At 58.8% G+C, this 10,609-nt stretch overlaps 1 protein-coding gene and 1 long non-coding RNA gene across 5 annotated transcripts; one reads left to right on the top strand and one right to left on the bottom strand.

The window, feature by feature from the left end:
* The first annotated feature begins 5 nt into the window (after positions 1 to 5).
* On the top strand, positions 6 to 8,569 carry LOC107131975 (uncharacterized). 3 transcript variants are annotated; one of them, XR_003033289.2, is made up of 2 exons: positions 6 to 214; positions 6,532 to 8,569. It is a non-coding gene; the product is annotated as an uncharacterized lncRNA (long non-coding RNA). The 3 variants fall into 3 exon arrangements; XR_003033291.2 differs by having other exon boundaries at positions 6 to 268; XR_003033290.1 differs by lacking the exon at positions 6 to 214 and adding an exon at positions 275 to 397.
* Positions 2,793 to 10,548, bottom strand: SSH3 (slingshot protein phosphatase 3). 2 transcript variants are annotated; one of them, XM_005227072.5, is made up of 14 exons: positions 10,386 to 10,548; positions 9,836 to 9,873; positions 9,094 to 9,325; positions 8,037 to 8,155; positions 7,884 to 7,955; positions 7,483 to 7,548; positions 7,209 to 7,397; positions 7,034 to 7,127; positions 6,657 to 6,785; positions 6,518 to 6,564; positions 5,568 to 5,714; positions 5,151 to 5,351; positions 4,787 to 5,060; positions 2,793 to 3,746 (listed from the first exon to the last, which is right to left on the bottom strand). In XM_005227072.5, the coding sequence occupies exons 1-14, from the start codon at positions 10,449 to 10,451 to the stop codon at positions 3,474 to 3,476; spliced, it is 1,947 nt and encodes a 648-aa protein (XP_005227129.1). In that variant the 5' UTR covers positions 10,452 to 10,548; the 3' UTR covers positions 2,793 to 3,473.
* Between the last annotated feature and the right edge of the window lie 61 nt (positions 10,549 to 10,609).

The raw sequence follows: 10,609 nt of genomic DNA, 5'->3' as shown, positions 1-10,609 counted from the left end.
GAAACGGGGCGGGGGGGGGGTGGAATCTTCGCGCTTGCGCGAAGGCGCCAGGCACACTGGGAAATGTGGTTTCCAGACTGTCATCCGGCGGCCAGAAGAACAGACGCAAGATGGCGCCCCAGCGTCGCAGTCCGTTCTGAGCCGCCAGGTTCCACGGCTGGCCTGGGCCCTTTCTGGGTGCTGCCGGCGTAGGAGAGGCCGTGGAGGCCGAAAGGTAGTTTTTCGTGGTAGCCGCGGCTCTGAGGCATCTGGGAGGCGAGGTGAAGAGGTGGGCTCGCGGTCTTCGGATGGTTTCGTCTTGCCGATTGAAAATTTGCCCTGAGGAGGGGATGCCCTGGCTGGTGACTCGTCCCAGGCCGGGCCGAGCCGGGCCCGCCGGAGGAAGAACGATGTGGAGGTGGGAGCTGGCCCAGGAGCTACCGGGCCTCGGTTTCCTTATTTCTAAAAAGGGTGATAATTGTAATGGCTCCCATTTCTCCTCTGAGAGTGTTGCAAGGTTTATATGACATGATTGATGTGCAGATTGGACAGTCCTTTAAGAACATAAACAGGCATTCCCATTCTCTGTAAAGTAGTGCAATTTCTGGTAAGGAAATTAGGTAGTGCCTTTTAGAATTAAAAATGCACATAGTGGGACTTCCCTAGCAGTCCAGTGGTTAGGACTCTGCGCTTCCAGTGCAGAGGGCGTGGGTTCCATCCTTGGTCAGTAAATTAGGATCCCACATGCCAGGTGGAGCAGCCAAAAATAAAAAAAAAATTTTTTAAAGAAAAATAAAATTTAAAAAATGGAAACAATGCACATAGCCTCTGCTTCAGCGATTCTAGAAATACTATGAAATTAATGGTCATGTGTGCACAACAAAGTATATACAGAGGTAATTAAGCATTAGTGGAAATGGAAACAAAGCAACAAATCACCATCGATAGATGACCACTTAAATAATGATGGATACCATTAAAGAGGATATGTGTGGTTATTGTTAAAATTAGGCAGAGCTTACTGTATTGATGTGCAACTCTCTGTGATATGAAAAAAATTGTCAAAATGCAGGATGTTAATAATGATTTAATTTATATTTTAAAAAGAATATACAAATATATTTGATGACTTAAGCATGAAATGTTTTTGGAGGGATTCAAGCTGGTAACAGTGGTTGCCTGTGAAGGATTGGAGGGCAAGATCAGATGGAGATGCTATTTTCATTTTATATCTTTTTTTAAGATACTGTATTTTTTTGCCCCTCTAGCAATTTGTGTGATCTTTATCTATACATATAGTTCTTTTTTTTTGGTGCAGGGTGTAGGGGTGCCACCTGGCTTGAGGCATCTCAGCTCCCCAACCAGGGATTGAACCCAGGCCCCAGCAGTGAAAGCCTGGAATCCTAACCACTTAGCCACCAGGAAACTCCCAGTATACATATAGTTCTTAATCATTTATCTGCATTTTTGATGCAGATAATTTCCCTTCCCATTTTTGTTTCTCCACGTGGTGAATTCTTACTTCTCAGAGTCCTCCATAGATTACGGTGGGCCCCGCAGCTCTGAGTTCCTCATTGGATCCTGCCTTCCCAGCTGCACAGACTTCAGGAGGGCAGGGCCCGACGTTGTCACCCCACTTCCCCCCAGCCTAGGCCTCGGACTGCTGACAGGGCAGCCTGGGTGGGAACCGTGGTTGCCTGAGACGGCAGGCAACCCCCTCTCGGCTCAGCTCAGTAGGGTGGGTCAGCCTAGTGGGTCAAGACTCAGATCTAGCTTTTCTGACTCTTACCTTGTGATGCTGAACCTGCTACCCACAGAAAAGCGATTCCTCTTCTAGAGGGCACATTGAGGCTGAATTCTGTCAATGTACAGGTGACGTGTATTGTTAAAATATCAGAGCAGGAGGGGGAAGCCTAGGGATTTCCTAGTTTAATCCTTTTGTTTTACAGAAAGAAACAGAGACTTAAGGTGAATTAAGATGCAAGTGATAAAGCTAGGGCTAGAACCTGTCTCTGTCCACCAGGGTTAGAGCAGCGCTGGGGGTCCAACCTGGGTCTGGGTGAGAGAGTCACTCCTAGAACTGAGCGTGAAGTCTCAGTTAACAAGAACATTTGCCACCAGCTCCCATCTGTGAGGTCTGCTGTGAGGGAAGGAGTTGTACCCGCCCACTCCCCGCCCCCAACCAGACTAGAGTTATAGGGCACCGTGTTGCATCATCTTGGGAAGTGGGGAGAGGAGTGCCAGCGGTGGGCCTGCCTACTCTTCTTGAACACTGCAACTGAACAGAGAGAACCCCTTGGCAGAGGAAAGGACCATCGTGGCTCCTTCTTCCCTGGCAGTGGTGGGTTGGCTTAGAAAGTGAGGCTCTCTTGCATTGTAGCAGGAAGATTCTTGGGACCCAAAGTGTGCTCAGGAACTAGCAGCAAGTGTGCAAAAGGAACCTTAGTTTCCGGGACAGGCTCGGTCCTGTCCAGATAGGCATTGGCAGCTTCCATTTCCTCATAGGTAACTCCCTTCCGCTGCCCCAACAGCGTCAGCACCTCCTGCCCAGTGTAGACTTGTTCCCCTGCTGACCTGCTGGAGGGGACGTGTGCAGCCAGCATTTACCCAGGCCCTGCCCTGGGAGATGAGGGCCTCTCTTCTCTTCCCCATTCTTCCTCCCACCCACCCCACCCCAAACACACCACTGCCCACATGGGCCTGTCACGAGATACCTGGGAACTGTGAGGAGACTGGAAGGGGTAACGAGAGGCCAGACTCCTCGTGTAACCAGAGAAAGAGTGGACTGACAGGCTTTATCATCAAATTGAAAATGGTATGAAAATGTTTTTTATTTCTGAGTACAAAGCGAGATACTATTAAGACTACGAAAAACTGGCCAGAGGCTGTGAAGCACAAAGAAGGCTCTCTTTGGCCCAGTGCCCGGGGCTCCATGCAGTGCTGGTGAGGGCGCTGGGGCCGCAGCAGACTCAGGCTGCTCGCAGGGTGCGTGAGGCAGGCCGACCGCCAGCCCCATCGGAGGGGTTTGGCACTGAGGATGGAGTTTACTCTCAGCCTTTGCAGGGGGGCCCATGGTTCTCTGGAGGGCCTCAGGAATGAAATGGCAGGGCTGGGGGGATGAGGCAGACGGGAGTGGGACAGGGAGTGGGAGAGGGAGGGAGCCTGAGCCTTTCTGACTGGGAAACTCTGTTTTTTACATCTGTGGCTTCAAGTGTGTGTTTCAGGCAGCACTTGCGAATGAAGCTAGGGTACTGTTGCCCGAAAGGCACCTTCAGTCTCTACCACATCCCCAAATATGGAGAAAGTTTTGAGCCCTTGGAGAGGTGGACATGGGTCGGAGACTTAAGGCTGTAGGCGCTGAGGCTGTAGTAACAGGAGCCTGCGGCCTCCTCCTGAGAGGACTGTGAACAGACAGGACTGAGGGGCGCTCGCCCCGGGAGCTGTGCTCGGGCGCCTCTGCTTGTGTCTACGGGGGCAGGGGCACGCGTGGGGGCTCACACCTCGCCCTCCTCCCCACTGCTGTCCACGCTGGCCTGCCTCACAATCTTCTGGTGCCTGGGTGTGGACGCACAGCCGGCCTCCCCCTGCTCCTGGAAGGCCCGGGTCCGGCTGGCCACCAGGGCAGCGCTGTTGAGGGCTGCCACAGACTGGCGGGACTTCAGGGCAGGCCAAGGCCCCCTGTGGACCTGCCGGCCTCCCTTGGCGCTTGAGGGCTGAGGGAAGGGCTGGGGAGGGTCCTCATCTGAAGATTCTTTTGAAGAAAAAACCTGGAAGAGTGAGACTGTAGAGTCAGGGGGTTCTTTACAGGGCAGGACTGTGAAAAGGGTAGATGCAGAATGTCTGTTGAGTGAATTCAGAAACACTGAGCTACTCACAGGTCAGATTTCCCTAGGAGGGAAGGCAGCACCCCAGGCCTCCTGCCCCTGCTCCTCACCTGCCCGTGTGGCCTCCAGAAGCCCTTCTTAGCCCCCTGCTCCTCCTCTTGCCCGCATTACTTTGTACAGTCCGTCCCATGTGCCACAAGGGACATGTCTTCCATGCCAGGCCCTGAGCTGGGTGCTGGGCGAGGAACACTGACACCCCCCATCAATTCCCCCAGCCTTCCACACCCAGAGCCGCCTCCTCCAGGAAGCCTCTCCCAAATGTCCCCGTCCTCTGTGAGATGAGCCGTTTTTCTGTCTTTCCTCTGGGTTAGCCACCTTGGCCGCAAGTCACATGGCGGGGGCAGGGGGTGACTTCCCAAGGCAGGGGCCAGCTTCTGGTCTTAGACTTGTGCCTTGCAGCTCTCAGCAGAGGGAGAGTGCTCAGCTATCCAGCCACAACTTTGGTTGCGTGAGTGCTGTGAACACTCTGCACCCCCATCCTTCGATGGGTTGCCCCTCTGCTTTGGGAACGGGTGCTGAGGTCGTCCACACCCATCTGGGTTCAGCAGTTGGTTGTGCAGCTCCTGGCCTGGGGAGGATGCTCTCCCAAGTCTGGGCAGCCCTGAGCCTCAGGAACCAAGTCCCCTCTTCAGGCCGAGAGCTGCCTGCAGCTGCCAGCCTAGGGCTGTTTGGCCGTGGAGCCCACCAGATAGCCTTGTCCCAAGGTTGTGCTCCTGCTCACCTGTCCTCCCTGTGTCTCCTCTGCTGCTCTGAGCGGATGAAAAGGAGCAGACCAGGGCATGGCCCGCCTGCTCAGGAGCCCCGTGCTCAGGGCCAAGCCAAGCCTCAGTCCTGGGCTCTTTCGTCTTCCCGCCATCTGCCCCCTCCTCCTCTCAGGCCCCCACCCTGCCTCAGCCTGGCTCCTCCCGTGGCCGCAGGCTCACCTCTGGCAGGTCAGCATCACCGGAGGGGCTGTCCAGCTCGGAGGGCGGCTCCAGGAGGCTGATAGACCTCATGACCCCACGGAGGTTGATACGGGGCCGTGACCCAGGCGCTTCTTTTGGGGCTGCCTGGCTGTCCTCTGACCCCATGACACTCAGCTCCCCACTGCCCCCCGGTTCTGGCTGAAGAGGTGGGAACGGTGTAGAGACCTCGGGGGCCAGGGGCTCCTCTGGGGAGGCCCCACCCGCTTTCTGCTCCCAGACGTGGCTCTGCCGGCTGCGAGGGGGGCCCTGAGTCAGCTTCCTGACCCAGCGGCCACCCCCAGCGGCCACCACACGCCCCCTTCCCTGTCCCTCCACTGCATACCTAGCAGTCAGGATGCCCTGGTAGGTCTGCAGCTGGCGCAGGAAGCCGGGGTTGGGGCGGGCAATGGGCCGGAGCTCCTGCACGTGGCGCAGAGCCTGCTCCAGGCTCCAGCCGTACTGCTTCATGGCGTAGGCGATCACTGTGGCAGCTGAGCGACTGACGCCCATCTTGCAGTGGACGAGCACACGGGTGCCCTGCGCCCTGTGGAGCCACACGTGGTCAGCTTCCCCATCCCCACCCATTGCTGTGCTGTGCAGGGGCAGGGCAGCTCGCAGGCTCCCCTCCCAGAGCATAGGGGAAAGGAGGTGAGGGCCCTGAGAGCCAGCAAAGCGGAGGGCAGGGCAGGCAGGCGATGGGCACAGGCTGCAAAGGGCAGGTGGCTGAGGTGGGGCGGGTGGTGGGGTGGCATGGCCCTACCTGGCGGCCTCCACGAAGCGGTGGGTCTCCTTCCAGTGGGGCAGCAGCTGGGCCGACTCCTCGTCCCAGAGGCGAACATTGTGGTAGGTGAAGCGCTCGGGGTAGAAGTTGTCGATCTCACGGGCCATGTTCAAGATGTGGCTCACCCTGCAGCCCAGGCACGAGCCCGGCTGACCTGGAGCCAGCGCACCCTGGGCGCTGAGTGTTCTCGGTGCTGAGGGTCGGGGTGGGGGGCGGGGGTGGTGCAGTTGTGGTGGGAAGAGGAGGTGACTGTGACCTTGAGCAAATCGGTTTACCCCACTGGGCTTGAGTACTGTCCTCCCCTCCCCGCCCCCGCCTCGCTCCCAGGTAGCTGCAGGCCGTCTGCAGCACAAGTCCTTATCTTACCATCAGAAGTCAGTTAGGGCTTTTCCAGGGTGGGGGTTTGGGGTGGAATGGGGCTATACTGTGCAGCACGTGGGATCTTAGTTCCCTGACCAGGGCTCGAACCCACACCCTCTGCATTGGAAGTGCAGAGTCTTAACACTGGACCTCCAGGCAAGTCCCCAGAGAAGGGCTTTGGAGCTCAGCTGAGCCTGGCTGGATGTGCAATAGCTAAAACCTATGACCCTTGTCATAGGTTTCCCAAAAGCCCATGGTGGACAAGGTACTGAAGTGTTGGGAGCAGGCAGCCAGAGAGGGGCCCTTCCTTCTCCAAGAGACGTGGTCAGGCAGAGAGGGGCTTTTCTGCTTTACAGCTAGGGAGAGGGTAGAGGGGACCAGGGAGCTGCTAGCAAATCAGCAAGATAGGTATTCCCCTGTCCTGGCCTAAGCCCATAGGAGGGGAACAGCCCTGGGGTGGAGCTGGAAGCAGAGTTAGCGGTTGCCAAGAGGGTTCTGGGAGTTTCTGGCCAGGTCTCCCCTTGGGGAAGATGGAGGATGGGCAGTTGTGAGAGGGCTCGAAATCCTACCTGTTTCTCTGCAGCTCCTCCAGGTTCGCTGCGTTCCACTCTGAGCCCTGGGAACAGGGAGAGCGTGTCATTTGGTCTCTGCTGGCTCTGGCCATCCCCACCTCCCACCCCCAGCCTGCAGGTAGCCCCTCTACCTCACCAGGTAGAGGTGGGGGAAGATGCGGGACGCCCGGTCTTGCTGGGCCATGAGCAGCAGCATCTGGTTGTCGATGAAGTCGCGGTACTGCTGGAGAGGGCATCCCAGACGCAGCTCCAGGGCCTGGCGGATCTGCAGGCAGGTGGGTGAGGCGAGGCTGGGGCGCCTTGCAAGGTTCCTACGCCCCACCCTCCCCTCTGGGGCCTCTGAGGACAGTACTGCGTCCCATCACAGCAGAGAAGCTGAGGCCAAGCACGTGGGAACAACTCAGACAGGAGGAGCACTAAAGGGGAGGCTCCATGGAGAGGACCACTCTGGTGCCCAGCCAGAGGGCCCCCACCCAGGGCCCAGCTCCCCACTCATCCCCGCACCAGGCCCACCTCTTTGGAAGTGACGTTGTCCAGGTCGCTGGTGTCCAGCACCTCCCACAGCTCGGCCCGGATCGCCTGCTCCATCTGCTCCTGCTCTGAGGGCCTGGGACCCAAGCCTGTCAGTGCAGGGCCCCTTCCCCTCTCTGCCGAGGCACCTCCCCCCAAGCCCCCTCCCCAGACTGACCGGCTGGACTCCACGCAGGGAGGCCGCAGAGACTCCAGGTCGGCCATGGCCATCCACTCGTTAAGACAGCTCTGGTCAGAGCTCAGTCTGTCCTGGTAGTGGCTGGCCCAGGCGAGGGCACTGCCCCCTGGCACAAGACCACTGCTGAGAGCCGCCTCACATGCCTGGTGCAACACCTGGAGCGTGGCCCTGGGACAGAGGGGAGGCCGGGTCACACCGTCCTCCCAGCAGCCCTCCCCGGACCCTGCAGCCATGGTGGAGCCACACCCCTTACCACATGGTCTGAATGGAGACAGGCTTGAAGATCCGACTCTGCCCGCCGGACGTCACGCTGAAGCCCCTGTGGGAGACCCGGTGGGGTGGGACCTGGCTCTAGAACAGCACCTCTGAGAGGGCTACCCACTAGCCACCTCACCAGGCTGGTCCTCAGAACATATACAGATCGTCTGAGCTTCAAAATAAGCCATTTGCAAATGTGGGGCAGCTGAGGCCCAGAGAAGTTAGGTGACTCGCCCAGGCTCACATGGTGGATCTCAGGTGGAGCAGAGAGTAGGCCAAGCCCAGAGTTCTGCAGGTGCTCCCCAGTACCAACCCCCTGGGCAGACATCACACTTGGTTATTTCACCCTCTGGCCCTTCTCTCTCCTCTCCGTTCCCTCCAGGTGCCACGTCTTACCCGTCTCCATCTAGGTACACCTGGGTGTCACTCCAGAGAGGCAGAACCAGGCCGAGGGTGCAGCTGGGGGAGCTGGCGGGGACAGAGGGCAAGGTCCGTCAGCACCAGCGCCTCCCAGACAGGCCCTCCTGTTCCTCCTCCCCCTGCTCCCACCTGCTGTCAGGGAAGTCCACGCCCAGAAGGACCGTCTCATCCCGGCTCAGGCCTTCTCTGGTGGAAACGACCAGCAGGTAGCGGAGCCGGGGGGCCCGAGCCGCCTCCAGCTGGGCTGCCTGGAGAAGACGGGAAGGAAGAAGCCTGGGGTTGCAGTGGCCCAGGGGCCCTGTTCTCCCCACCCCCACTGACACACATCTGGGTAGGGAAGAGACCTCCACCTGCTCCCTCTGCACCCACCCCTCCCTCCCCAGATACCAGATCAGGGGTTACAGTCTAGTGGTTCCCAGCTTTGGGATTTAATGGTCCATTAAAATGTTTAAAAAGAGTTTTCTCAAAGGGGATGTACGTGGGGGAAAAAAGGGGAGTGTGGGCATGACATCACCCCCTTTTTTTTTTCCTGCTAGGAAGGAAGTTTAAAAAACACCTTTCCAGTTGCCATTACCATAATTTGATTCGAGAAATGTTTGTTACCAAAGAAATATTAAGGACCCAATCTCACAATAAAGGGTGGTGCTTCTTCTGCCTTACAAGACTGACTGTGTCTCGTTTTTCCCATCTTGCTGTAGACAGTGAGATGTTCCACAGGCATCCAGGAATTGGTTCTCACTTTGCCACCTGTGTCCCATCCTCACATGGGCCCTTCCAGGACACCAGCCCACGGTGGGCGCTCAGCAGGCCCCCCTGAGCACCAGTCCCTTTGTGGGCACCTTACATGGTCAGGAAGGTCTTGTGCTGGTTGAACAGAAACCCGCCTCTGGGTAATTCCCCACTCTTGGTCCTAATCTTGCCCTATAGGCTCAGGTGGGACAAACCTCCCTATCCTCTCCCAGCTCTCTCCAGAGACCTGAAGACACCACCTCGGCCTGTTCAAACAATGCTAGCTGAAACAGCAGAGTCATCGTGGTTTGGGTAACCTCTACGCTCCCCAGGGTGCCCCCTGCCCTCACATCACTGCTCTCCAAACACACACTGGCTCTGTTCCACTCTCCCCTCCCACCTGAGGAGTGGCTCTGTCCCCTTTCAGGGGACCAGGGGGCTCTGGACGGGCCCTCACCAGGCGGATGTCATCCTGTGGCCTCAGCAGCTCCACCATGAGGCACAGGTGCTGACTCTGCTCCTGCCTACCGGGACTCGGGGGCCCGTGCCCATTGTCTGTCTGGTCCCCGTGGGGCTGCCCTTCCCCGGGGGGCTCCTCCGCTGGCTCTGGGCTGGGCCTGGAAGCATCTCCATCATCCCCTCCATCCTGCAGTCCCAGGACAGCCCCTCGGAGTACTGCAAAGCTCTGCCTGGAAGGGGAGCAGGGGAAAAGTGACACCGTGACAGCCCATCCCACCCCTCAGGACAGGGGAGTCAACCCCCCTGAACCGCCTGGAGGATTTGTTAAATCAGGTGTTGGCCCCCATCCCGAGTCAGTGGGCCTGGAGAGGAGGCCTGAGAAGGTGCCTACCCAGTTCCCAGGTGATGCCACCTCAGTGCTTTGGGAACCACTGCCTTGGTGGCTCTCAAGCCTCGAGCCCAACTTTCCCTTCCCATCTGCCTAACTCAATAAATAACTGTGAACTTGGTGGGGCCCCAGGAGTCCTCAGGCCCTGCCATTGGCCAGAGCCAGGGCCAGGATAGTGGATGAAGGAGCCTCAACTGACTGGGGGAAGATGGAAGCAAAGGCAGCCAGCTGTGCCCACTAGCAACTCTGTCCCCACATACTAAGTAGTTGGCTTTGGCTGCAAGTCCTCCCAGAGGGCAGTGGCCAAGCCTGGTGGCTGGATGGAGGTGTGTGTGTGGGGAGAGGTGCTCACCTTCGCTGGAGCCGGCTTCTGCGCTGGGACACCGGGTCCTGCTGAGAAGGCAGCCCCCAGGGCAGAGTAAAGTGGTGGGAAAGGACTCCTCCCCAGGTTCAGGGTGCTGGGGTTGGGGGTGCAGGGATCCGCCCCCTCCCTCGTCCCGCCCCCCCCCCATGCAGTGGGGAAAGGAACCAGAAAGGGTGTCAAATCCTTTTCTGTTCCAGTCCACTTTCCACGTGGAGACACTGGCGGGGCCGGGCCCAGGTCCAGGCCGGCAGCCGGAGGTAAGGGAGGGGGAGCGCTGCTGGAGATGCCTGAGGGTTTGGCCCAGGTCTGGGCCCAGAGCGGGGTAGGGCCTCCGCGGGTGCTCGGGGCTCCGGATCTTGCCTTGGTCCGAGTTCCTGGTTGCCTCAAGATCTCCCCCAAGCAGCTCCAGCCTGAGACGTGAAGGCCCCCTCCGCACACCCCCAGGCTTGAGGGGAGGCTGCCCGTGGGCAGCAAGCACTCCCCCAGGCCCAACTGGCAGCCAACTGCGTGGGCAGGACCACAGCCAAGCCAGACTCACCGTGGGCCCCACAGGCGTGGAGTGGCCGCTGGCCGGGGGCGAGCGGCTTACTGTGACCAGGGCCATGGGGTCAGGCCGGGGGCCCCTGGGCCGGTATGGCGCGGCGCCCTCCCTCGTCGCCCCGCGGACGGTCCCTGCCCCGCAGGACCAGGAAGGAGAGTCCGGCGCCACCAGGGCCTGGCACCTCCTCGGGGCGGACCTTAAAGGGCCAGACACCCGTCCAG

Source organism: Bos taurus, chromosome 29 (genome assembly GCF_002263795.3).
Source record: "Bos taurus isolate L1 Dominette 01449 registration number 42190680 breed Hereford chromosome 29, ARS-UCD2.0, whole genome shotgun sequence".
Lineage (NCBI taxonomy): Eukaryota > Metazoa > Chordata > Mammalia > Artiodactyla > Bovidae > Bos > Bos taurus.
This window is presented reverse-complemented; position numbering and strand designations above follow the sequence as displayed.

Excerpts from the sequence above, each read along its gene's own strand:
- SSH3 (XM_005227072.5), bottom strand. The coding sequence starts at position 10,451 with ATGGCCCTGGTCACAGTAAGCCGCTCGCCCCCGGCCAGCGGCCACTCC. Across the intron at positions 9,326-9,835 it reads AGAAGCCGGCTCCAGCGAAG|GCAGAGCTTTGCAGTACTCC; the intron begins GTGAGCACCTCT and ends CTCCCCTTCCAG. Across the intron at positions 7,398-7,482 it reads GTCTCCATTCAGACCATGTG|GGCCACGCTCCAGGTGTTGC; the intron begins GTAAGGGGTGTG and ends CCTCTGTCCCAG.